Source organism: Panthera onca, chromosome F2 (assembly GCF_046562875.1).
Source record: "Panthera onca isolate mPanOnc1 chromosome F2, mPanOnc1 haplotype 2, whole genome shotgun sequence".
Classification (NCBI taxonomy): domain Eukaryota; kingdom Metazoa; phylum Chordata; class Mammalia; order Carnivora; family Felidae; genus Panthera; species Panthera onca.
In genome coordinates this window covers 82,661,225-82,686,578 of record NC_138356.1, presented here as the reverse complement: position 1 = coordinate 82,686,578, position 25,354 = coordinate 82,661,225, and the positions used below count along the sequence as shown (strand labels likewise).

At 60.1% G+C, this 25,354-nt stretch overlaps 2 protein-coding genes and 1 long non-coding RNA gene across 14 annotated transcripts; 2 read left to right on the top strand and 1 right to left on the bottom strand.

Moving 5' to 3' along the window:
- The first annotated feature begins 1,163 nt into the window (after positions 1 to 1,163).
- On the top strand, positions 1,164 to 9,234 carry NRBP2 (nuclear receptor binding protein 2). 4 transcript variants are annotated; one of them, XM_060611628.3, is made up of 18 exons: positions 1,168 to 1,577; positions 2,113 to 2,235; positions 2,311 to 2,412; positions 2,535 to 2,624; positions 2,791 to 2,831; positions 2,918 to 3,012; positions 3,138 to 3,161; positions 3,232 to 3,315; positions 3,401 to 3,456; positions 3,553 to 3,648; positions 4,704 to 4,836; positions 4,969 to 5,071; positions 5,197 to 5,247; positions 5,322 to 5,457; positions 6,318 to 6,371; positions 6,471 to 6,534; positions 6,637 to 6,692; positions 6,779 to 9,234. In XM_060611628.3, exons 1-18 carry the CDS (start codon positions 1,443 to 1,445, stop codon positions 6,845 to 6,847), a joined length of 1,512 nt encoding a protein of 503 aa, XP_060467611.1. In that variant the 5' UTR covers positions 1,168 to 1,442; the 3' UTR covers positions 6,848 to 9,234. The 4 variants fall into 4 exon arrangements, with proteins under 4 accessions (XP_060467612.1, XP_060467613.1, XP_060467611.1 ...); XM_060611631.3 differs by having other exon boundaries at positions 1,464 to 1,577; positions 2,078 to 2,235; XM_060611629.3 differs by lacking the exon at positions 2,311 to 2,412 and having other exon boundaries at positions 1,164 to 1,577.
- Positions 9,235 to 12,361: 3,127 nt separating this feature from the next.
- PUF60 (poly(U) binding splicing factor 60) lies at positions 12,362 to 25,134 on the top strand. Of its 9 annotated transcripts, none has more exons than XM_060611622.3 (12): positions 12,362 to 12,533; positions 17,144 to 17,245; positions 19,562 to 19,657; positions 19,775 to 19,864; positions 20,807 to 20,857; positions 22,984 to 23,145; positions 23,233 to 23,325; positions 23,463 to 23,676; positions 23,756 to 23,946; positions 24,087 to 24,222; positions 24,389 to 24,624; positions 24,707 to 25,134. In XM_060611622.3, the coding sequence occupies exons 1-12, from the start codon at positions 12,510 to 12,512 to the stop codon at positions 25,004 to 25,006; spliced, it is 1,695 nt and encodes a 564-aa protein (XP_060467605.1). In that variant the 5' UTR covers positions 12,362 to 12,509; the 3' UTR covers positions 25,007 to 25,134. The 9 variants fall into 9 exon arrangements, with proteins under 9 accessions (XP_060467605.1, XP_060467602.1, XP_060467606.1 ...); XM_060611617.3 differs by having other exon boundaries at positions 12,405 to 12,533; positions 17,147 to 17,245; XM_060611621.3 differs by lacking the exon at positions 12,362 to 12,533 and adding an exon at positions 12,760 to 12,889.
- On the bottom strand, positions 17,658 to 19,565 carry LOC132664777 (uncharacterized). The gene is made up of 3 exons (XR_009603828.3): positions 19,304 to 19,565; positions 18,777 to 18,874; positions 17,658 to 17,976 (listed from the first exon to the last, which is right to left on the bottom strand). It is a non-coding gene; the product is annotated as an uncharacterized LOC132664777 (long non-coding RNA).
- Positions 25,135 to 25,354: the final 220 nt, after the last annotated feature.

Genomic DNA, 25,354 nt, shown 5'->3' with positions numbered 1-25,354 from the left:
TCTAGAAAGAAATGATGAAGTTGGGGTGAGGGATCAGCAGCTGTGACAGGGTGAAACCATGGGAAGGCAGTGGGGAGGTGTGGGGTAAAGGGAGCCTTTGGACAAGAATTCGAGAGCCTGTCTCTTGTTGACATGGCCAGAGGGTGTCGCCGGGGGCCTCCTGGAGAGAAAGGCGCTGCATGTGAGGAGGGAGGGGCTCCCCACGCTGGGCTCCTCTGTGCCAGGGGAGCCATCAGCAGAACGGCAAGAGAAAAGAATAAATTGGCATTTTGGAGTGTGGGAAGGTGACCGAGCAAGTGAAAGGCAAGCCCAGAAGGGCAGGCGGGATGGGGGGGGGGGGGGGGGGGCGGGGAGGGGCGGGGCGGGTTGTGATCATGAATTAAAGTCTCCCGGTCAGCCTGCTGGTGTGTTTATCACTTCAGTGGCCCTCCCACGTGTTCCCTGGCGGAGGCGCGACGCACCAGGAGAGCTGGCCTTCCAGATGCCCCATCCCAGGTCCTCTCCTAGACCCTCGGGGAGCAGCCCCCAGGCCGCGCTCCACACTGGGCCCACACTGGGCCCACCCTGGGACGGAAGCCTGGAGACAACCGCAGTGCCGCGCGAGGGTGGTGGGCAAGTGGTGCGGGAAGGACCTGCGGCTCCAAGGGCTGCACAGGGGCGTTTCCCGGAGCCCCGGGCCCGGTCCATGCAGGTCACGGAGCGCCCGTGGAGGACCCGACGTACACGGCTCCAGGCCGGCGCCGAACCCCCTGTGGTCGGCTCGCTGGACTCCGGCTGGCGGCGTGGCCTCTTCTGAGAGCGGAGGCTTGCTGCAGGAGCGTCTTACCCCGACCGGAGCTGGACGCCCGGGGCGCGGGCTCTAGTCCGGATAGGCTGGGCCTCAGCCCGGGCGGACTCCTTGGGGCGGGGCCTTAGGCAGGGCTACGGCCTGGGAGGGCGCCTCACATGGGATGGGGCTCGCGAGTGGGGTCTCTGCCCAGGGCGACCCCTCGGGTGGGGCGGGGCCAAAGGGCGCGGCCTTACCTGGGGGTGGGCGGGGCCTGGGGCTTGCGGCCTCAGATGGGGCGTGGCCGTAGCGGGGCGGGGGGGGTGGGGAGGCCGGAGGCGGGACCTTCACCTTCATGGGGCCTGGGGTGTGGCCCGGGGCGTGGCCTTGTCCGGTGGTGGGCGGGGCCAGCGCGGGCTCTGCCCTCCGCCAGGAATCTCCATTAGGGCTCCGGCCCCAGGAGGCGGCTCCGGAGGGGCGGGCGGGTTCCACCCCCGGCTGGCCGCGCGCCCGCGCCTCCCAATTCCCGGAGCAGGGCGCGGGCTCCCGGCGGCAGTCGGCGGCTCCGCTCCCGCCTGGGCGTCTGGGCTCTGGGCCAGGGCGGGCTGGGAGCGGCGGCGGCGGCGGCTCGGGGCCGCGGATCCCACGGAGGGCGGCGGCCTGGGCCAGCCAAGCCATGGCGGCTCCGGAGCCGGCGCCGAGGCGGGGCCGGGAGCGGGAGCGGGAGCGGGAGCGGGAGGATGAGAGCGAGGACGAGAGCGACATCCTGGAGGAGAGCCCTTGCGGCCGCTGGCAGAAGCGGCGGGAGCAGGTGGGCACGGCGGAGCGGGGAGGGGGGAGCGGGGGGGGGGGTAGGGTGGTCATCCCCCACCTCCGGCGGAGGGCCCGGGAGGCCACGGCGGGGCCGTGGGACCTCTGGGCAAGCCGGGAGGCCAGAAACCTCTCCGCGGCTTCGCGCAGACAGCCCCCTAATTGGGCGGCCCTTGCACCCGTCTGGTCTGGTCCCCACGCCCTGGTGACGACCCTCCCAATTTCCTAAAGTCCAGCCTCCTCCCAGGACCACTTCCCCGTGCCTCTGTGACCAGACCAGCCGCCCCCCACCCCCCGCCCCCCACACCATCCTGAATCCCCCGAACCTCGCTCCGAATCTCTTCGGCCCAGCCCCTGGATACCACCACTTAGCCGGTAGAGCCCAACCTGCCTCCAGTCCCGCGGCTTCCCCTAGAGGGGGTCAGAGCCAGCACCCCAAGCTAGCTTCCCCCTCCAAGGGTGTGGGCGGAGACCAAGCCCCCACTCCGTCTCCTGACACAGATCAGCACACTCATACGCCCTTCCCCCACTGCCAGGTGAACCAGGGGAACATGCCAGGGGTCCAGAGCACCTTCCTGGCCATGGACACTGAGGAGGGGGTGGAGGTGGTGTGGAATGAGTTGCACTTCGGGGACAGGAAGGCTTTCGCAACCCATGAGGTGAGGCTTGCCCACCCCTCGAGCGACTGCGGCCCCCCCACCCCCACCACCCCGTGACCGCACCCCCCTTCCCAGGAGAAGATCCAGACCATGTTTGAGCAGCTGGCGCTGGTAGACCACCCCAACATTGTCAAGCTGCACAAACACTGGCTGGATGCCTCGGAAGCCCGGGCACGGGTGAGCCACGGTCACGGGCACACCACGGGCACACCACGGGGTGGGATGTGGCCACAGGCCGGGTGGGGGTGGGGCGGTGGCAGCCATCCACCCGCAGTTGGCGGAGCTTGCCCGCCCCACAGGTCATCTTCATCACCGAGTACGTGTCGTCAGGCAGCCTCAAGCAATTCCTCAAGAAGACCAAGAAAAACCACAAAGCCATGAACGCCCGGGTATGGGGAGTGGGACAGGGCTGCGCTGGGGAGGTGGGTGAGGGGCAGCTCCGGGGACCTAAACGGGCCGGGGCCAGGGCAGGGATGCGAGGTGAGGGTGCAGGGTGGGCACCGAAGGCCCAGCTGCCTCTCCCGCACCGGTCGGACAGAGTCCATCCGCCACCAGGCCTGGAAGCGCTGGTGCACACAGATCCTGTCGGCGCTCAGGTGAGGGTCTGGGCTCACCCCGCCACACGCCTACGGCCCCCGGTGACCCCTGACCTGACCGCACGTGCTCTCCTTTCCCCCTGCAGCTTTCTACACGCCTGCAACCCCCCCATCATCCACGGGAACCTGACCAGCGATACCATCTTCATACAACACAATGGCCTCATCAAGATTGGCTCTGGTGCTGGCGGGGCTGGGGGGGGGGGCTGCAGGGGGAGGAGGGGGCTGCCGGAAGCCGTGGGCAGAAGACACGCGGCGCCCCACCACACTGACGCCTGCTCTTTCTCCCTGCGGTGGCGGGTGCAGTGTGGCACCGCATCTTCTCCAATGGTGCGTGGGGGCCCTGGGGGGATGGAGGGCATGGAGAGGCCAGCCTGCTCATCTTCGCCTGTCTCCACAGCGCTCCCAGATGATCTCCGGAGCCCTATCCGTGTGGAGCGTGAGGAACCACGGAACCTGCACTTCTTCCCACCAGAGTACGGCGGTGAGTCCAGAATCCAGGCGCCCCGGCCGTGCCCCGCGAACACCTCGTGTGCCGCACCCAGCCTGACTTGCTCCCCCACTTTCAGAGGTGGCTGATGGCACTGCCGTGGACATCTTCTCCTTTGGGATGTGTGCACTGGAGGTACCAGCCCGGTGGCCTTGTGGCCTCCCAGCTAGCTCACCCTGCTTCTTACCTGTGCTGTCTCTTTTCCACGCCTGACCTGGCCCTGCCTCCCAGATGGCTGTGCTGGAGATCCAAGCCAATGGAGACACCCGGGTCACAGAGGAGGCCATCACTCGCGCCAGGCACTCACTCAGCGACCCCAACATGCGGGTAAGCACCTTGCCTTGCCCCTCCCGGCTGACTCTCAGTGCTCCGGGTAGGGCCAGGAAGGTGCTTCGAGCAGGCCTGGAGGTGCAGCGGGCCGGTGCCGCTGAGGGGTATGCCAGCCCCGGTGCCCAAAGGCCTGCCCGCAGGAGGCCCTTACCCACCGCCCTAAGGCTCTGAGGCGCATTCTAAGGAAGGGGAGACCAGAGGGATGCTCCTCGTGTGAGCACCATCGTTGTGCCTGTCTTGGAGATGAGAAAGAGGCTCAGAGAGGCCAAGTACTTTGCCCAAGGCTTTGGGAGAAGTGGCAGACCCAGGGTTCTACCCCGCATCCCTGCCTTTAGGCCTCCAGGAAACAAGGTAGAGGCAATGTGGCTCCAGCTTAGGTGGGGGGGGAGGGGGGGGGGGCGGGGTAGGGGAGAAGGGGAGTAGGGAGCTGTAGGGGGATGTAGTTGTAGCCACAATCTCTCTAGAGATTGTGCTTGACCACATGGCTTCTGGGGTCAGAAGTGATAGGGCCTTGGGGAGCCTGGGTGGCTCAGTCGGCTAAGCATCTGACTCTTGGTTTTGGCTCACGTCGTGATCTCAGAGTCTGTGAGATCAAGCCCAAGTCAGGCTCCTCACTGAGTGTGGAGCCTGCTTGAGATTCTCTCTCTCTCTGTGCCTCCCCTGCTCACACACACACGTGTGTGTGTGTGTGTGTGTGTTCTCTATCTTTCTTAAATTAAGTAAATAAACTTAAAAAAAAAAAAAAAGGAGTGATGGGACTAGATGAGGCTGGTGAGAAGTAGGCCCGGAATAGATATGAGAGGCGACAGAGGACATGTGTGCAGTAGGGTAGAGAGCTGTGAAGGTCATCTTAGGAGTCGGGCCTGAACGGACGCAATCAAAAGAGGGGCAGTCTGTGGGTAGGGGGGTTTCTGCTAGGCTACACTGACCTGCAAGAGCCTGGAGGACGGGACCCTTGGGGTCTGGGGACTTCAGGGGCCTCCTCTCCTCACCCTGTGGAGCTACGGCACCGAGGCTCCACCCACTGTGGCCTTTCCCCTCCACGTCCCCAGGAGTTCATCCTCTCCTGCCTGGCCCGGGACCCCAGCCGGCGGCCCTCAGCCCACAACCTCCTCTTCCACCGCGTGCTCTTCGAAGTGCACTCCCTGAAGCTCCTGGCCGCTCACTGCTTCCTCCAGCACCAATGTGAGGGGCAGGCAGGCTGGGGGTGCACCAAAGGCCTGGCCGGGGTGGGGGGTGGGGGGCGGGACACGAGAAGGGCCCTGGCAGGACCTGTGGCTCGGGGTGCGCTGCCCTGACTGCTCCTGCGGCCTGCAGACCTCATGCCTGAGAACGTGGTGGAGGAAAAGACCAAGGCGGTGGACCTGAATGCAGTCCTGGCGGAGCTTCCCCGGCCGCCCCGGCCCCCACTGCAGTGGCGGTGCGTGCCTGTTGCCCAGAGGCCTCCGCTCTCGGCCAGCCCCTCCCCCAGTCCTGTCCCCACCCCCCCCCACCCCCCAGCGGGGCGGACTGGCTGCCCTCATGTGGTTGTCCCCCCCATGCCAGGTACTCAGAGGTCTCCTACCTGGAGCTCGACAAATTCCTGGAGGATGTCAGGTGAGAGCTGTCTTAAGTTTGGGGATCCGGTGGCTACCAGGCCTGGGCCCCCAGCCACCCCAGTGTATCCCCAGGAATGGGATCTACCCGCTGATGAACTTTGCCGCTGCTCGACCCCTGGGGCTTCCCCGAGTGCTGGCCCCACCGCCTGAGGAGACCCAGAAGGCCAAGACCCCGACACCGGAACCTTTTGACTCAGAGACCAGAAAGGTGAGCCCCTGCTCCTGCTGCATGGTGCCCATCCTCAGGCCTGTCCACAGCCCACAGGGGTCCCTTTTCTGGCGCTTTGAGCGGCCCCCCCCCCCCCCCCGCCACCGCTCAGCTCTCTTCCCGGCTGCCAGAGACCAGGTCCCAGCTGACCCTTTTGTTGGGGGTAGGAGACAAGCCAGGATACCCCCTTTTCAGAGGCTCCTTGCCCCCTGAAGTCCCCTCCCCTTGCTCCCTGCCTCCCCCCCCCCACCTACCCCCTGCCTGCCAGCCCCCCATCCCTGCCCCATCCTTGCTGTGTTCCAAGCAGCCTCCATCTGGGAATCTCATCCACCCCTAGGCATCTCTGCTTCCCTGCCCTTGGCTTGGCTTGCTAAGCCTCCCCCCCCCCCCCCCCCCCCCCCCCCCCCCCCCCCCCGACTTCCCTCCACAGTGCAGCCAGGATTCATGTGCTAACGTCCAAAGCGGCGATGGTGGGGGGTCCTCAGCATGACTCCCAGGTGCTCTGAGGCCTGGCCCTGCTGGCGCCCCCTGCGTCTGCTCCTTCATGTTCCTCCTGACCCCTCTCCTCCACTGCTGTCCCAGCTGGCTCCTTATTGAGGTGTTCTCTCCACCTGTGAAAACTCTGTTTCTCCCTCATTGCCCAGACTCGGTGTCTACTCTTCTGGAAGTTTTCCTTAACTTGCCAGACCACTCATGTGATGTGATGTGACGTGAGATGTGCTTTCTAGGCTCTCCTTAGAGATTTACCCCCGTTTCCAGTCCTTACTCTTCCTTCTGGGCCCCCTAAGGTGGCATCTGCCCTTGTACTCGGTGCTGAGGTCAAGCCTCTGAGGGTGACCTTGATCCGCCCCTATCCCCAGGTGATCCAGATGCAATGCAACCTGGAGAGGAGTGAGGACAAGGCCCGCTGGCATGTGAGCAGGGCCGGCGCTGGGACCCGCAGAGGTACAGGGTAAGGGAAGTGGGGGATGGGGTGGACTCTAGGAGCCAACCGCGCCCTCCTGCCTCCCCAGCTCACTCTGCTGCTGGTGCTGGAGGACCGGCTGCACCGGCAGCTCACTTACGACCTGCTCCCAAGTAAGCCGGGCGGGCGGGGCCCTGGGCAGGGATGAGTGCGGGTGTGGGCACAGGCGGTGGCCTCACGCCTCTGCCCCGCCCCTGCCTGTGTCCCTGCCTCAGCGGACAGTGCCCAGGACCTTGCTGCCGAGCTGGTACACTACGGCTTCGTTCACGAGGTGTGTGGCCAGCCCGGCCAGCTGGGAGGGGGGCACAGCAGAGTCTGCACCCCTCTGTCACCCCACGCCTTCCTCCCACCCTGCAGGATGACCGGACCAAGCTGGCTGCCTTCCTGGAAAGCACCTTCCTCAAGTACCTTGGAGCTCAGCCGTGACCTCCCAACCCCAGCCCCTAGGGACCAGCCCTGGCAGCCCGCATGGGGATGCTCAGCATTGGCCCAGGGTTCAGAGGACCAGGGGCTGTCCTCTGCTTACATGCTGGGGGCTGATGACCAAACACCTGCCTTCTACAGCTTCCAAGGAGGCCCTGGAGTGGGGTGGGGAAGGTGGTGGCTTTGGAGCTACAGGGGGACGATCAGGGGGTGAAGGAGCCTAGGTTGGGGGTCAGGGGAGTCATTAGGTCCCACATGTCCTTAGGATCAGGATCCCCCCCCCACCTAGCCAGCTTCCACAACTCAGAATCCCTTCCCGTGTCCGCCATTTCCTGGCCAGAGCTCTCCCCCCACCCCAGGATATCCGGCCAGTGATTGTACCTTCAGCATGGGGGAGGCTGCCCCTCAGGGAAGCCCAGTGCTGAGGGTGGGGGACCCGTGTTCTGGACAGATGTCTGGCCAGGGAAATGCTCCACCCCCTGTTGGAACCACAGACCCACGTGAGGAACCCCCACATTAAGCCAGTGGCACCACACCTGCAGACGTCAGGCACAGTGCTGGGCACAGGACAGGGCCACAACCTGGCAGGAGAAGCAGTTGACAGAGAAGTTTCCAGGAGCCCAAGTTCATAGTTTGATGTGGCCTCTGCACAGCCCTCCAACCGCTGCCCAGTGCAGACCCACCATGGAGCCCCCTTCAGACTTTCCACTGCTCTGAGACAGGGATCTGCCAGCCCTCTGCAGATACTCTCTGGTCCCTGCACCCCTCCAAAGGGCTCTTTTCTCTTCCATTCCCTGGCCTGGACGGGTTGGGCTCGGGCAGATACCCGCTCTTCACTGTGCCTCCTCTCAAACCCCTTACCCCCTTTGTTACCTCCCTCACCTCTTCCCATGGCGGCTGCCTCCCAGGTCCTGAGACTGTCAGCTCCTGATTCCCCGTCTCTCCCCCTCAACTCCTTCCCACCCCTCATTGCCCTGGCCTCATTTCTCCCAGACTGCCTCCCCTCCATCTTCAAATTGAGTTTAACATTCTTAAACATTTTAAATCGCATGTATACATTTAGTGCGTTCAGATTCCTTTTTAAGTATTTCTAGTATCAAATCAGGAAAGCCCACGGTTGCATTAGTTCTCTGTCGTTGCTATAAGAATTTACCACAAACTTAGTGGCTTAAAATACCACAAATTTATTATAGTTCTGCAAGTCAAAAGTCTGGTACAGGTCTCACCAGACTAAACTCAAGCTGTTAGCAAGGCTATGTTCCTTTCTGGAAGTTCTAGGGGAGCCTAGAGCCATTTCCTAGGTTTCCATTTTCTGTTCCTTCAGCTTGGGTCTGCAGGTGTCAGGCATGGTGCAAGCTGTGGGCACTGGGCAGGAATTCATTTCCTTGCAATGGTAGGGCCAAGGTCCCCATTTTCTTGCCCTGAAAGAAACTGAAGGTCATTGTCAGCTTCCACAGGCACCACATTCCTTGGCTCACGTACCCATCTTCCATCTCCAAAGCCAGCAACAACTAGTTAAGTCTTTCTCATGAACCGTCTGTCTGGTTTTTTGCAGCCAGGAAAGCCTCATGTAATTAGGTTGGGTCTACCTGGATAATCCAGAATAATCTCCCTACCGCAAGGTTCCTTAATCATACCTACAAAATCCTTTTTGCCATATAAAGTAACATTCACAGGTTCTGGGGTTACAGCACGGACATCTTGGAGGGAAGGTGTCCTTTCTCCACCTACCACATTGCCCTAACCAAAAACCAAACCAAAACCAAGTTACCAAGGTGTCTCAAATAAATTAAATGTACAAACATGGTGAATCTCAAGTTGTCTTAAACACCCCAATACTCTACAAAGTTATCCAAATTCTTACATCTTCCAACTTAAATAACAAATCTAAAATAACTTACACGTCCAGTTAGAAATCCTAATGCTATCACCTTAAAATAATTTGAGTGTCAAATGCATAACAGATTGTACCCGTGATTTTTTTTTTAATTTTTTTTTTAGCGTTTATTCATTTTTGAGACAGAGAGAGACAGAGCATGAATGGGGGAAGGTCAGAGAGAGAGAGAGGGAGACACAGAATCTGAAACAGGCTCCAGGCTCTGAGCTGTCAGCACAGAGCCCGATGCGGGGCTCAAACTCACGGACCGCGAGATCATGACCTGAGCCGAGGTCGGATGCCCAACTGACTGAGCCACCCAGGCGCCCCAGATTGTACCCGTGATTAAACTGAACGCAAAAATATCAATACTATCATGGCTCCATTTAATCATGCTTATGTTGAGGTTTTCATTTCAACTTTTATCTTTTCAAAGTTATATACATATCGTTTTAAAAGTGGAATGCATTTTTTTTTTTTTTAACCAACAATAAATAACCAATGCAGCCTCCAACTCTGTTTCCAAATTTAACTCTTAGCTATTTCTTCGGGCGTGTAAAACCCATCTTCCACAAAACGACAGATGCTTTTACTGCTTTTTATTGGGTTTTCTACATTAAGGTCTTCCCCGGCTGGTGTCCTGGGAGAAGAGCAGGATCACTAGCCTCAGTTTCCTGACCCAGCATCATCCCAGTGTGGTGGGTATTATTACAGCTTCATTACTGCAGGTCTCAGCAGAGAACAAGGTGTCCTAGGGTTATATTTGCTTTCTTGCACAACTTTTTGTTTTGCCTGGAGTTAATAATTGCCTTATTTTTTGGTTTGCTTAGTTTTCTATACATGTCTCATGAATTCATTCTTAGATTCTCCTACTGAAGTGTGAACCTCTCAATACTTGAGATTCATTGCATAACTGACTTCTCAGTTTCATCTTTTCCCAGAGCCCCCACTGTGCCAGCTCTCTGCCTGCCCCAGGCTGCTTGTTCTTGGGCCTGTGACCCAGCTGTCAGCATGAGTTAGTTGTTCCTTCACCAGCATCCTGGAGCACCTCCTTTCTCTTTTGGATCCTTAGCTCTCATCTTCCTTCCTTCACCCTCTGTTTGAGGAGGAACATCCTCCAAGTTTCCTGAGAGAGGGTACATGGGAAGTTATGGAGTCTGCCTATTTGTCCCTAGCCTACTCTTACATCTGCTTGTTAGTGTAGCTAGGCACAAAAGTTTGCCTAAGTTGAAAATTATTTCTCCCAAGGATTTTGAGAGTATCATGTGATTTTCTTCTAGTCCCAAGAATTCTCATGCCTTTCTGAATTCTGACCCCTTGTGATTTCTGTCTCTCTCACTTCCTCTTCCTCTCTCTCCCTCCCTTTGGAAATTCTCAATGATAGTTCTTCATTTAAAACTTCTCTTTTATCTGTTGTCCAGAGATCCCAATCTTCGGTTCTAGGAATTTTTTTTTTTTTTGGTTGACTTTCCCCTTCTTATTTTGAGGAATTTTTATTATTTAGATGTTGAGCTTTGAGAGGCACAATACACGGTAGTTAAGGGCATAGGCTGTGGGGCCATTCCGCTTCCTGAGGTATGATAGCATGCCCCTACTTTCTTGTCTGTAAAAATGGGATAATAACAGTACCCACTCCATGGGATCATTGTAAAGATCACACAGGTAATGTTTGTAAAGTAACGAGAACAGTGCCCAGAACACAAGCACTCTGAATGCCTTTTATACATCAATGTCAAATGTCACAGGGGAAGCTGCCACCAGACAGTGGTGCTTGTGCCTCCCACTCTCCTGCAGTGGTGGTGGTGGCAAGCCCCAGCCCATTCACTACTTCACCCATCCCTCTCTATCATGGAGGCCACTGAAGTGCCAGTCCAGTTGTAAGCACTGAAGAATACTGATCAGTGTGATTATGGTTACATTTGATCTTCTCTACCTATCTGGTTTTGTTCTATACATCCTAGAAGATTTCAACTGTATCTTTCAACCCTCTACTGAATTGTTCATTTTCCTCCCATATGTTTCATTTGTAAGCACTCTTTAACATTTGCTGAATATTCTTTCTTTATAGCCTCCTGTTCTTGATTTTGTTTTTCTTTTTTAAAAAAGTTCTCATTTTACTTCCAGTTAGCTGACGTGCAGTGTTAGGTTTCAGGTGTGCAATATATTGCTTGTTCTTGATTTTGGATGCAACATCCTCTCTAGTGTCTGAGGATATGAGTTTAGCTTTTCTTCTTTTTTTCTTTGCTTTATTGTCTCTGCTCCTTCTGAGTTCCTTTTCCATTTCCATTTTTGTTCCTTCTCCTTAGGTGTCTGGTGATCCTGGGCTGTCCAGTTGCTCTTAAGAGTGATACGATCTTAATGGTGGGGCTTATTGCCTGGTGAGCTTTGAGGCCAGGGATCTAGCCAGGCCATTCTCCTGAGCACCCTCCAGCTACCAGTCTTCTTTTGAGCCAGGAGCTACTGCAGAGAGGAGCTCTGAGTTTTGTGGTGGGCACATGCTGGGGGCTAGACTTCGAGCCAGGGTGGAGGTGGGGACAGGGCAAGAATCTCACTCCCTTTCAGAACAGGGTTCTGCTCTGACAGCCCAGCCACTGCCAGTAGGGATAGAGGTCCTGGGGGTCTCCTCTTTCTTGCAGCTGCATTTTCACACACGACCCCTCAGATGCTAACCTCCAGGTGGCTAAACAGACCCCCTTCTCCACCTTCCTCCAGTTCCACAATATTTCACTTCTGTGTTCGTGGGTTTTTGTCTTTATAAAATTCTATCATTTTAGAGGGGAGGGGTATGAAGAAAATATCCAACCCTGTTTAACTAGACGGTAAAGCCTCCCAGGATTGAGAAGAGACCTGCCTAACTGGGAAAGACACTTTGTTGCCTCAGGTAGGCCGAAGTTGTTGGACTGACAATTTCACTGAGCTTACAGATGTGGCTTCATTGTGTTACGGTCTTGGGGCTGGGTGTGACATATGGCAGACGTCTAGGGCAGCTCAAGGCCCCGATGGGGACTCTGGGTGCAGGCCCTTCCCACTGGATGGGTTCACAAGCCTGTCTTTTGGATCCCCGTTCTACCGACTGCATGTCATTGAATCCATGACGCCATCAGTTTCAAGATGCACTGCTGTCTTATGACTCACTAGGAAAGAGAATGAGGCTAATTAAACGAAGGCACATCATTCACTGGTAGGCGCATGCTGACTTCAGAGACGGCACGACGCAAAGAAGATGTAACTTGAAATCTGACTCTGAAATATGGCGACTCTTCGTGACCTCTTTCAACAAGATCGTTTGGGCAGATGGGACTTCTTCAGCCCTGGAGGGGATCCAAACTTCCTCTGTCCTGCCTCTTGGGTGAGAGCGGGGACGCAGGAGACACACACATCACCCGTTTTTCTGTTAAGGAGGCAGAAAAGTGGAGCAGCGGCGGGAAGAGGGGCAGGAGGGCGAAGCGAGGGGCTAACAGACACACTGAGCCTGGACGGCCCTCCGCCGGCGAAGGGTAAGCGCTGCGAAAGACAAGATGTGTGAGGCAACCGGGAAAGAGGTGCGCGCCGCCGGCCCCGCCCACACGGCCCCGGCCCCGCCCCGTCCGCCGGCTCCTCTTCGGGCCCTTAACGGTCCCTCCCCACACCGGAAGCTCATTCCTCTGTCTTCCCTCGTCGAGGGCGAAGGGGCCTTTTGTCGCGAGACTTCCCCCCTTCTCCGGGCGCATCCGCTGGCAAACCAGATCGCGCGAGACCGCGGAGGGAGCAGGAGCGTGTGGCGCGCGCGGCGGCCGCGACGGACGCAAGATGGCGACGGCGACCATAGCTCTCGTAAGTGAGCCGCCGGTGAGCGCAGGCCGCCGCTCGGTCGGCGGGAGTGGGTCGTCGGCCGGGCCAGGGCGCCGAAGGCCTCTTGGGGACGCAGCGGTAGCTCCCGGGCCCCCGCGGCTCTCGGTTCTGCGAGGCGGGGGCGGGGGCGGGCGCGAGGCGGGGCCGGGCCCGCGGCCGCAGCTTCCGGCTCGCGGGCTACAGCTTCCGGCGGTCGGAGTCTGGGGGCCGTGAGGCGCGCCCAGGGCGGCCCGGTCGGGGGGGCGGCCGGCCGGGCCTGCGCGAGCGGCCTCGGGTCGCGCCGCCGAGTCGCAGCCTCAGGGCGGAGCCGGGCGGCTGTCGTACCCTTCTGCCGACGGGTGCGCCTGTGGCCGGGGCTTGACTGCGGGGCTCCTGGCAGTGATGGCGTCTCCTCCTGTCCGTGGGAACGAGCCGCCAGGCGTGCAGGGCCTGTAGGAAGGCATCTTGGCCCGGTGGGAAGGGTGGTGGCCTTGGCTCCTTGCATCCACAGCTGCGACTCTGCTGCTCTCCGCTGATGCTCCGCGGGAAGTGGTTACCAGCTAACAGGGACTCCATCCCGGCTTCCTTATTCGGGAAGGAGAGAATGTGCTCTCGCATCACGTTTCTTGAGCAGTTTCTTTGCCCCAGGCTCTGTCCGAGCACTTGGGGGCACAGTGGGCAACTACACGTAGTCCCGGCCCCCTTCTGGGGTCTGGTGGACCCTGAGGACCAGTTGCCACCCACGGGGCCCATGTATACTGTGAGCTCGAGGGACCTGTGCTCAGGGTGGTGTGGACATCCAGCGGAAGGAGCCTCTCCCTCCCCTGCTCAGTGCTCACCTACCTTTCAGTCACCTGGAGCGATTAGCATTGATGGAGAACGCTTACATACACCACACTTCATGGTGAAGTCTCCCTTGACCCTTTTTTCTTCCTATTCGGTTTAAATGACTGTTCTCCTGGACCTTGCACAACGTCATTCCGTTGCTTTATTTACCTTCCCCCCCGCCCCTAATCCATACCCACGGTGACATGGTGAGGTCTGTCAGAGAAGGCACCTGTTGCAGGTGGCTGGACGCTGGACTGATGGGGAAGACACCTGAGGTCAGGGAGTGGACTTAGGTTAGAACTAGATCTTGGCCAGGCCTTCTGCTGGGGGCCGACACCCATGAGGGAGGCTGGACCTATGTCACTGGGAGTCACTGGGACAGGAACAGGCTGGGGGGTGGGGGGAGGCCCCAGCTTGTGAGGGGAGCCCAGCGTGTGATTCTCCGACCTTGCTAACTTTACTGTCCTCTTTCTACCGCGTCCCGCTCCCTGTTGAAACCACAGGAGCAAACGACCTGCCTGAGAGGAAGTTAGAAAAGAGACGGAGATAGAGGACTTGGCGACTGTCCCGGACAGTGGTTAGAATTGGACAGCGAAGGAGAGGGAGGCTTGGAGACGAGGACCCAGACTCCTGGGAAAGTGTGGAATGTGGAGGAGGAGAAGCCAGTGAAGAGTGGGTGCCTGGTTTCCCTCGAGCCTCCTGCAGCGGCAGCATGGACACCGAGCGCTGGCCTCGCTGGGTGCTGGAGGCTGGAGCTGGCAGCGCCCTGCACTCACGGACCCTGAGGGATGAGTTGGGCTCAGTTGCGCCGTGGCGTGGTGCCAGACAGAGGTGACCTCACAGTAGAGGTGGCCACGGGCAGTGAGTCTGAGTCCCGCAAACCGAGGTTTTCCGTAGGGGTGTTTGTTGCTCATTTGAATTCTCTCAAGAGGTTGACACGTACATACGTTGGTGGGCGTCCGAAAACCGTACAGTCTCAGGCTCACGTCAGATTCTGGGAGTGAGGTCCAGGCTGTGGTCTGACACGTTCCTCTTCTGACCTTTCCAGTGGGTGGGTCTCTAGACAGCCTGTGTTCTGTCTTGGTCGGGCATAGTGAGAGCCTGTTCTGTTCCGTGGTCCGTGCATGCTGAGCAGCACAGGTGCTGTCCTGAGATGTGGCTTCAGCTCTCGTGGGACGTGGGGATAGAGTGGCACCGAATTTGGCTGACAGCGATCACTAGGGAAGGACGCAGGAAGATGCGGAAGTGCCGCTTGTCCCTTCTGTGCCTTCCACCTGTTGGCTGCAGAAACAGGCCACGGCCCCTTCTCGTTAGGGGCGTGGTCTTCTGGTGGCATCGTGTGTCTGTGACTTATCACTCCGTTCTTCCCTACCTGTGACCACTGGGCTCACTCCCACTTGGAGCCATTCCTCTTGGTCTCCGTCTATGCGGCAGGGGCGCCAGACCCTCTCCCTTCCCTGTGGGCACCGGTGCTTGCTTCTCCTTCTGAAGATGGTCCGCACCTACCTCGTCGGCCTTCCCTGGCTGCCTCAGCGGAGCACCCTCGGTGCCTTTCTTCGCATCCTGCGCTCGCTTGGTGGTTTCTTCTTGTGCTCGTGAACTACAGCAGTCTTCTTATGTAGGTGCCACCTGCCTGGTTTTTGCTGCAAAGTGCCCAGCACAGAGCCCAGCCGTCTGGTAGACCACGTGGCACCGTGTAAAGAGGACTGAACAGACGGAGGGCGTCCCGCAGTGGCTCTGCTCTGGGGATTTGACGCTGGGTGTTGTACCAGTGCTGATAATGGCTAAGACCTAGAGCTGCTTGCTCTGTGCCGGGAGAGCCTTGAGTACTTTACACGGGGTGACTTGCCAGCCCCGGGACACAGGCCTGAAGAGGCCGAGTCTTGGACACGTTAAGTAATTACTTTAAATTCTCTGGCATTTCTGATGGAAGTACTCGTCTTGAGCCTAGGCCGGTGAGCAGTGGCAGTGCTGGAGTTTGGGGCCCAGAATCACAGGGCCGCACTGCCTCCCAGAGGGGACTTCTCACCCTTTGAGGCACTGCTGCCTGATGACAGGGAGCTTTGTGACTGCAAAGCCGCCTGTTTTCATTGCCAGAAGGTGACAGCACGTGGCCATCTGTGATCATAAACAGCAGTTTTCTCCAAGCTTTCTTAGCAGAACCGTGGGCTCTGTGAGACTAGCTCCTTGGTGTCCGAGGAGGTGGTGGCATGTTCCTTGTGGTCTCCCCTGCCAGCCTGACTGTTCCTGAGAGGTCTCTTCTGAGTCGTGTACTACCTTCAGCAATGGCCTGTTTCCTATGTTGGCTGTTATATTAGTTTGGGAGACCAAGAAGTCGTTGATAAATGTGCCCTCGGGTTGGCTCTGTTCACAGGCCTAGGTGCTGGATTGCTTTCGCAGACCTGAAGTCAGCTCTTGCTGTGAGCCTCGAGAGGGCAGCCTCGGCTCCAGATGTGCTCCTGGGGGTGCCAGGGTGCTTGAGGCAAGCCAGACATGGACCCTGACCCCAGCTGCCATACGCCCAGTCGGTGGGGCCATGCCACAAGGGTCCCCCATCCTTTGGCTCTCTGTGGGGCATCGTTCCTAAGTAGCAGTGGTGCTGAGCTCAGCAACTGAGTGGTGCAGCTCTGGGCAAGGCGCAGGGCTGGGTTAGCCACAGCTCCTGTGCCCACTGGCCGTGTGTCCAGCACAGACAGGCTTGTGTTGCCGTCTTCTTTGGAGCTAGAGGGCCTGAGACGAGCTCTGACCAAGTCATCCCAGCCTCTGGCTTTGTGCACAGGGCTCCCAGGGTAAGCGTGGTTGTCCCCTGTGTTCCTAGATGTCTGTGGGTCTTGTGAGCTGGGAGTGGGGAAAGTGTGTTCTGCTCTCAGTTCCCGCTGTGTGGCCTGAGAAGGTGGAGTAGATCTCCGGGCCCTTCCACCGAGTCCCCCAGCCCCCATCGTTGCTGCCTCCTGCCTGTGGCCTGTCTTTGCTCCTGCTGAGCTGAGTTGAGAGCTGTTCTCTCCTTTGGGCTATCTCTGCCTGGCAGTGGCTCCATGCCCCTCTGGGTGTGGAGTATGGCCAAGCTCTCGGCTGCCCTCCCTGCAGTTAGACAGCCCCGGACAGTTTGACTGCGGGGGAAGGGAGGCTTGTGTGTGCAGACCACGTACCAGAGCCTGTTATTCGGAGAACAGCCCTCCTCAGAGGTGTCTTCAGGAAGGGTTTGGGGTGTGGGCTTGGCCAGAGCCTGTGGAAGGCACTGGGACTGATGCTGAGCCATGGGGCCGGCCCAGACGTGTGTGCAGGCAGCTAGAGAGGTTCCGCTGTCTGCCTCAGGGGGGGGATGTGGGGGATGGCCAGCTGTGCCCCCTGTCATCCCTTGTGGCCTGGCCCAGCCTGCCGGCAGGAAAGGAACTGATCTTTAAGACCTCGGCTGTGTGGCCAGAGGGCAGTTTTAGACCTAGGGAAGGATGCCTTTCCTCGACATGGGGCAGGAGCTCTTATCCTCTGTCCTGTCCTTTCCTGGTGACTCATTGCCAACTCTGGGCTGCCCTAGACTCTGACAGGCCAGCCCCTTTTGCCAGGACCCTGATCAGCTGCAGGTGTCCTGGAGGAATGGGCGGTGTGGGGTGGAGTGGGACACTGTCGGATGCTCAGGGGCCAAGCCAGAGCTGGTCTTGTCCTGTGCCTCTGCTGCCTCTCTTTCTCGTCCATGGACACTTGGCCTTTAGCTAGGGAAGGGGAGAGAGGGCCGGGGTGGGTGGGTCTTATAACTGTCCGTTACCACATGTCTTTCCTGCCTGCAGCAGGTCAATGGCCAGCAAGGAGGGGGGTCCGAGCCTGCGGCGGCGGCGGCAGCGGCGGCGGCGGCAGTGGTGGCAGCGGGAGACAAATGGAAACCTCCACAGGTACTGACCTTAACCGTCCTTGCCCTCAGGCCTGCCCGCCTGCCCGCCTGCCTGCCCGCCCGCCCGCCCGCCTGCCTGCCTGCCTGCGTGTCCCTGGGCCTAGAGAGGTGGGGGTGGGGTGGGAGGAGCTCTAGGGACTCTTCTCTACCTTCTGGGTGCAGGCACCTGTCTTGTCCCCTCACCACCCGGCCTCAGGCCTGGCTCTCCCCTTAGCATCTGCCCTGCTTTTGTGGTGGGTCACAGCCTCGTGTCTTCAGACGTCGGGCAGATAGTGACGATGGTTAGCTGGGGGCTGACCCAGAGCTAGTGCACGCCCTTTGCCACGGGTGTCCTAGAAGAGGGCAGATGTGCCCTTTCAGAGTGTGATGGGTGTTAAGAGCCAGAAACAGAGATTTTCACTTCAGACCTCGAATTTAGATAAAACAGCGAAGCAGAACATGTGTAAGTCAGAGCACGGGGTCTGCATGGGACTCGGGCCAGACTTCAGAGTGGGTCTGGGCAGATCTCGTCCTGCTCCAGTTTCTTTGTCCTCGGGAGCTTGTCCTATGGGAGGTGGAGCCAGTCCTTGTCCCTGGGCAGTAGGGTTCTTTGTGCTTCTCCATGGCAGCGCCTGCCCCCAGCGGGTTCCAGTGGGGGCTCAACAAGGTGGTCTGGGGGCCGGCTGGAGTGGGACCCTCCTGCGGGCCCCCACACACTCAGGGGACGTTTGGCCGTGATATGCGGCTTGGATCCTGGGAAGTTATGGGGGCTGAAGCAGATGGGCAGAGGGGCCAGGGTGTCCATCTAGCCAGCCCTCCCCTGCCCTGATTGATGAGAGAAGGGCCTTTTGTTTACCAAGACAAAGAGGAGATTGAAAAGTTTCTAAGGGGCTGAAAGGGGGTTGGCATTGGTTACCATGGTGACAGCCTGCTCTAGAGTCACAGCCCCTGGCACTCTTGCCTTTGTCTCACTAAGGAGAACCTGGCTTGGGGCCAGCCGGGAGGGTAGAGAGGACAAGCCTCTGGGCCAGACTGGGTCGCCAGAGTAGGGACCTCCAGGCCCCTTCTGCCCTTTGATCCTGTGCTGGAAACCTAATTCTTGGGCTGGTCAGGATGGGGATTCCTGGGGGTTGGGTCAGCTGGCCCCTTCCTGCCTCCTCTGATGTCCTTGCTCATCATGCCTGCGCTGGGGGTCTGTCTGTCTCCTCTGCTGTCCCTCCCAAGGCTGTGCTGGGAGCTGCAGAGCATCCCCTCTGGAGGGGGCTGGTGGTGGTCTATCCTTGCGGTTGCTGGGGTAGCCCCAGGCCCTCTGAGCTCCTGGGCAGGCAGGTGTGGTCTGACTCCTGAGACACGTACTCTTTGGTCTGATGGCTGTGGTTTTTTTCTTGCTCACAGAACTGTATTCTTTCGCCTGCACACAGCTTAGAAATGTATTTTGGCAGAAAGAATGTAACCTTAATCCTAGCTGCATTCGCTCTGGTCTGCAGCAGGCTGTGCCTGCTCCCCCCCCCCCCCCCCACCTCCCCAAAATGTCTCCTGGTCCCCATGCTCACCTGGCTAGGGTGCTGGCAGGTCCACTTTTCTTCTGTGGCTGGTCTGCTCCTGGCTTCTCTTCCCAGGAGACTGGAGTCCTCCTTGGGGCTGTGGTGGCCTGGGAGAGCAAGTCCAGGTTTTCAACAGTGTGCAGGGATAGGGGATGGGGCGCTGCCTGAAGGTATGCTGGGAGGGAGGCCCTTTCCCACACTTGCTCCTTGAGTGGTCCCTGGTACTCCACCCAATCAGGAAAGCTGAGTCTGTGACCATGGCTGGGTCTGTGGGGCGGTGTGGAGGGCAGAGGTGGGTGACAGGCAGTCCGGGAATGAGGAGTCCCAGCACATCCAGAGAACCATGGTCCCTCTTCCTTATAAGGGATGGCTAAGGCCAGCTTTCTTGCACCGTGTGGGCCTGAGGTTCTGGGGTCAGGCTTGCTCCAAGGGATGGGCCCCTCTTACTACTCGCTGCCTGTCTCGGTATCTCGTGAGGAGGCCATTGTGGCCTGGGCCCCAAAACTGTTCAGGGTTGTCCACGGGCCCCGATGTACCTGCCTTCCTCAGCGTGTGTCCTGCTCAGGAGTCTTGGGAGAGGGCGGACTAGGGACAGGCACAGGGATGGCGGAGGGGCAGACGCATATCTAGGCCAGGCCAGAGACCGCCCGTGACTAGGAGCTGTCTGTCCCTGGGAACGGACTGGGCCCGAGGCCACGTGCAGGTGTAGGGGGAGGCAGGTGGGGTGGGGTTCCTGGGGCCACGTGGGGTGGCCTTGAGCTTATTCTTAATGATTTCCCGCTCCCCACTACCAGGGGACGGACTCCATCAAGATGGAGAACGGGCAGAACACAACCGCGAAGCTGGGACTGCCTCCTCTGACGCCCGAGCAGCAAGAGGCCCTCCAGAAGGTGAGAGTGTACCTGCTGGGGAACCAGGGCACAGCGGGGGCGGGGAGCAGGTGGCGGAGGAAAGCGCATCTCCCGCAGGCCGGGCCCCCCAGTGCTCCTCACCGCCTTCTCCCGCAGGCCAAGAAGTATGCCATGGAGCAGAGCATCAAGAGCGTGCTGGTGAAGCAGACCATCGCGCACCAGCAACAGCAGCTCACCAACCTGCAGGTGAGCCGCCCGCGCCCCGCCCTCCGGCCTCGGTGCCGGCTCCGCCTGAGGCCGGCCCCGCCCGCCCGGGCAGGGAGCCTCGCCCGCCCCTCCCCGCCACCCACCTCCTCTTCCTTCTCTTCCTCCTCCTGTGCCTGTGGCCGTCCCCGCGAGGTGTCGCGGTTCTTTTTCTCAAGGACTCGTTCTTGGGACGCCCAGGCTTCTCCGCGAGGCACGAGTGGCCCAGCCTTACCCATCTGCTGAGTGCCCGCGGCCCCTTCCCGCCCTTCTCTGTAGCCCTGCCCCGCACCCTGAGTTGGCTCCTCCTCTCGGACTTGAAAGCGTTGCCTCAGGTCGCCTCTGCGCCCAGTTGAGGGTGCAGCATGTAGGGGCGTTCCTCCCCACCCCCCACGACCTCGGATCAGAGGTGTCAGGCCCCGACCCCTGCAGTGAGCCCAGACCACCCGGACTGGGGTCTGGGACGGAGAGGACAGGCTGGGAGCACTTCCAACAGGGCCCTGTTCTGGCCCTGTGACGGGAAGCCGCAGTGGCTGTGGGGAAGAGGCCAGGGAGAGGCTGACTGGTGCCTGGGCCTCGAGCCCCTTGCCCCCCTGCCCGGCCCTCAGATATCCACACTGCCAGGAGACGCCCTGGCTCTTCACCTTGTTCCGTCCGCACCCTCCTCCTCTTCCTTCTCCTCCTTCTCCTCCTCCCCCTCCCCCCCTCCTCCCCCTCCCTTCCTTCTGCCCCGCCGGCCAGGCTGCGGGGCGGGGCACCTGGGGCTCTGAGGCCCCCCCTGGGCAGGTGCCGGCGGCTGGCCAGTTGGCCGGCAGTTTGGGAAGGCAGGCGGGCCTCCCTGGCAGGGCGGGGACTCCGGGCCTTGCCGCTGTCTGCGTGAGGTGTGACAAGAGCGGGAGACTGCTCGGCTCCAACAGACTGAACTCTGTCTTTACTGTCTTTCAGATGGCAGCAGTGACAATGGGCTTTGGAGATCCTCTCTCACCTTTGCAATCGGTCAATAGAAATGCTCACTTCTTCCGGGGCTCATGTCCTTAGTCAGGGCTAGAGGGGGGCAGTGCAGCCCGCGTGCTGGGGACCTTGCTCCCCTAGCCGGCCCTGCCCGCCAGCTCGGGACGAGCGCAGCAGAGCGCCAGGCGTGGCGGGGCCAGTGGTGTGGGCGGGCACCCACCCGGGACCGCCCCTGGGGAGGCCTCCATCTGCTCTGAGGTCCCGCCTTAAAACTAACCGGCCAGGTAACTGCGGAGGGCAGCAGGCCAGGAGGGCAGCTGCCCACGCCAGGCCCACCTTCACCCATGTCGCCTGCACGCACGAGGCGCAGCGCCTGGGCCTTCAGCTCTGCCGGTCTCCAGGCTGCCCGGGCTCCTGGGTTGGGGTCAGGCCCCCGAGGAGAGACGAGTCCTAACTCCCGGCCCCATCAGACCCTGGAGGGAGGATGGATGGATGGGGCGGGGGGCTGGGGGGTCCCAAGCAAGCAGGAGAGGGAAGGGCAAGAATTTGGTCCTCTGGGCCTGGCTGTCAGCAAGGGGTAGAGGCCATGCAGCCAGGGAGCAGGCAGGGGCTGAGCCCAGAGTGGGCCAGGGAGGAGGCAGAGGCGGTGGCTGTGGCCTTGGCTGCCGTGGGCGGAGGAGTCTGGGAAAGAGACACTGCTCCATCCCCTGGGGGTCATCCCTGGGTGTGCTGCTCTCACAGGGGAGATGTGGCCCTGTCGAGGGCCAGACAGACCCGACGTCCTCGCTGAGGAGTGTCTGTCTATGGGGAGATGTCAGGGAGGAGGGCTCTTGGCCCACCTGCTGTTGGGAAGCCCACCCTGGAGAGGAGATGTGCTGTTATCTTGGGGGGTTTTGACCTGAGGGGTAGATGGTGTATGTGTGGGGTGTCTGGTGCGAGAGGGGACGTAGTTCCACCTTTGCTGGTCCTTGGTCTCTGCAGGGGCCTGAGGCCGACTTGTCAGGAGCCCAGTTTGAGAAGGGCAGTCCCATTTGGGGGGAAATTCCTAGTTGGGGGAACACACGGATCTGATTTTCAGGCTCCTCTTTGAGGGAGGGGGAGGTCTGGTCTACATAAGAGGCCGGTTGGTGTCTAAAGAGGGAAACTAGCCTCTGGTTATGGGGAGCCTTTTGAGGGTGAGGGGAGCCCGTGTTTATGGAGGGACTAGAGCCAGGATCCCATCTTCTTTGCCTGCCCTGGGCCTCTGATGTCTTCCCCGGGGCCCAGCTCCTGGCCGCCCACTGCATATGGCTCTGGGAACCCCCCTGCCTGGCACGTCACGTGTGAGGTGGCGGGGGTGGGAACCCCGTCCCTGAGGGGCATGGGGAGGTCCCTGGGCCCAAGCTTGCCCCGGCGGCGCAGAGGCAGCGTCTGCCCAAGCAGAGTCCTGGGCCCGCTGGGCCTGTTCCCTCCCTGCTCCAAGGAGCCCTGGGGCTTCTCTTTTTGGCAGCTCTGCCACCTTCTGACATTCCTGGGGGCGGGGCCTTGGGGCTGCAGGGGTGAGCTCCAGCCAGCCCTTTTTTGTCAGGTGTTCAACACACTGGGGGGCTTGCCAAATGCTAAGCCCCCACCTGAGTTGGCCCTGCATGAGCAGCTGCCCTTTGTCTCTGCAGGGAGCCCCCATCTGGGCTCCTGACCTCCTCCCCTGGGCTCTCTTCTGGGCAGTAGCTGCCCTGTCTTCTGCCCCCTCTCTTGCCTCCACACCAGTGGGTCCCTGAAGCTTGGATGGCTTCCCCTTCCCTCTTCTGCTAGAGCACTTGACCAGGACCCTGGGAGGATCTTCTAGCCCAGCTTGGGGTACCTGGCCCCCAGACTGGAAGGTGGGCAGGGTGGGAGGGCGTGCAGCCCTGCCTCCCAGCCGCTTGTCAGCTTTGCTGCCAGTCTGCCCAGGACCTGGATGGGCCGGGGTGCGTCCGTGTCCTGCCTTTGGGCCTGGCCTTCCTTCCTGGGGGTAGGGTCCTGTTGACCCCTGCTCCCCTGACTGCAGGAGCTGAGCCTGCACCTTGTTGCCGTGTGGGGAGCTCTCCCCACAGCGGAGCTGGGTAGGTGGGCCAGGAGGGGAGTGGGCTGCCCAGCCTCTTGCAACCCCCTCACAAGCCAGTGGCTCTCTCTCCCCTTGTGTCCTGCTCCAGATGGCAGCTCAGCGGCAGCGGGCGCTGGCCATCATGTGTCGGGTCTACGTGGGTTCCATCTACTATGAGCTTGGGGAGGACACCATTCGCCAGGCTTTTGCTCCCTTCGGACCCATCAAGAGCATTGACATGTCCTGGGACTCCGTCACCATGAAGCACAAGGTGAGATTTAGTCTGCCCCGCCCCACCCCGCCCCACCCCCCACCCCGGGCCCTGTTGGCCTAACGACAGGCACATTCACGTGTCCAGGGCTTTGCCTTTGTGGAGTACGAGGTCCCAGAAGCTGCGCAGCTCGCCTTGGAGCAGATGAACTCAGTGATGCTAGGAGGCAGGAACATCAAGGTAGGGGCTAAGGAGGTGGGCCTCGGGGCCGGGACGTCGGGTGTGCTCTAGTTTCAGTCCCCTGGGAGACGCAGAGCAGCCCGAAGTGGCCAGGCCTGGGCTGACTGGGGACTCTTTGTCCCCTGCCTCTCTCCCAGGTGGGCAGACCCAGCAATATAGGGCAGGCCCAGCCTATCATAGACCAGCTGGCTGAGGAGGCGCGAGCTTTCAACCGCATCTACGTGGCTTCTGTGCACCAGGATCTTTCCGACGATGACATCAAGAGCGTATTTGAGGCCTTTGGCAAGATCAAATCTTGCACACTGGCCCGGGACCCCACAACTGGCAAGCACAAGGGTTATGGGTTCATTGGTGAGTTTGGGGAGACGGAGGTGAGGGTGGGGCCCACCTGGCACTGGGGCTAACCCTCACTGCTGCCTCTGCCCTGCAGAGTATGAGAAGGCCCAGTCATCCCAGGATGCCGTGTCTTCCATGAACCTGTTTGATCTGGGTGGCCAGTACTTGCGGGTGGGCAAGGCTGTCACACCCCCCATGCCCCTGCTCACACCTGCCACACCCGGAGGCCTCCCACCTGCTGCTGCTGTGGCCGCAGCTGCAGCCACAGCCAAGATCACAGCTCAGGTGAGGGCTGGTGCAGTTGTGTGGTTCATTTGTGGGTGACAGCGCCTCTCTCCCTCATCCTTTGGGGATTGGCTCTTTGGGTGGTCTTGAGTGGAGGCAGCCAGATCGGGGACTGAGTGTGGTGGCTTTCTGAGTTGCAGGAAGCAGTGGCTGGAGCAGCGGTGCTGGGTACCCTGGCTACTCCTGGACTGGTGTCCCCTGCACTGACTCTGGCCCAACCTCTGGGGGCTTTGCCCCAGGCTGTCATGGCTGCCCAGGCGCCAGGAGTCATCACAGGTGAGCCTGGGTGGGTCAGGGCCTCCCTTCTTCTCCTGCCCCTCTGCGCATAGCCCTCTGTGGCCAGGACAGGCCATGGTTCAGGCCTGGGTAGGTGGTGCTACACTCCTTCCTGGGAAGGGCAGAGACGGGGGAGTGACCAGTGGACCTGGTGGGTTTGCTGCAGGTGTGACCCCAGCCCGGCCTCCCATTCCGGTCACCATCCCCTCTGTGGGAGTGGTGAACCCCATCCTGGCCAGCCCCCCGACGCTGGGTCTCCTGGAGCCCAAGAAGGAGAAGGAGGAGGAGGAGCTCTTCCCTGAGTCGGAGCGGCCAGAGATGCTCAGCGAGCAGGAGCACATGAGCATCTCCGGTAGTAGTGCCCGCCACATGGTGATGCAGAAGCTGCTCCGAAAGCAGGAGGTGGGCATCCGGGGCCACTGGGGTGGGTGGGGCAGGGTGACCCAGCCAGCCATAGCTCTCAGCTGTCCCCTCCCCTGCACAGTCCACGGTGATGGTTCTGCGTAACATGGTGGACCCCAAGGACATCGACGATGACCTGGAGGGGGAGGTGACCGAGGAGTGTGGCAAGTTTGGTGCTGTGAACCGTGTCATCATATACCAGGAGAAGCAGGGCGAGGAGGAGGACGCAGAGATCATCGTCAAGATTTTTGTGGAGTTTTCCATAGCCTCCGAGACTCACAAGGCCATCCAGGCCCTCAATGGGCGCTGGTTTGCTGGCCGCAAGGTGGTGGCTGAAGTGTATGACCAGGAGCGTTTTGATAACAGTGACCTTTCTGCGTGACCTTGGCCCTATTCCCTGGACTTGCACTTGCTCCTTGTTTCCTCTGGGTTTTATAGAGTGATTTGTTGGTGTCTCAGGCCTAGCCACCCAGCGTGGGGATAAAGGTGCAGATGCTGTTGGCCCCAAAAGTCCCTGTGTAACAGTGGTCCTGTGCTTATTGTCTCCCGGAAGTCAGCCTGGGGGAAGGGATGGGCAGAGGGGGCCTTGAATTCAGGCCTGCTGGAGAACAGGGGAGGAAGGCGTTTGCAGTGCTCGTCAAGGCCTGCTTGGTTACATCCTGCCCTGAGCAGCCCCCGTACAGAGTGGGGCTCTCCTGCTCCGCGGTCCTGGCATCGCCTGTGCAGGTTT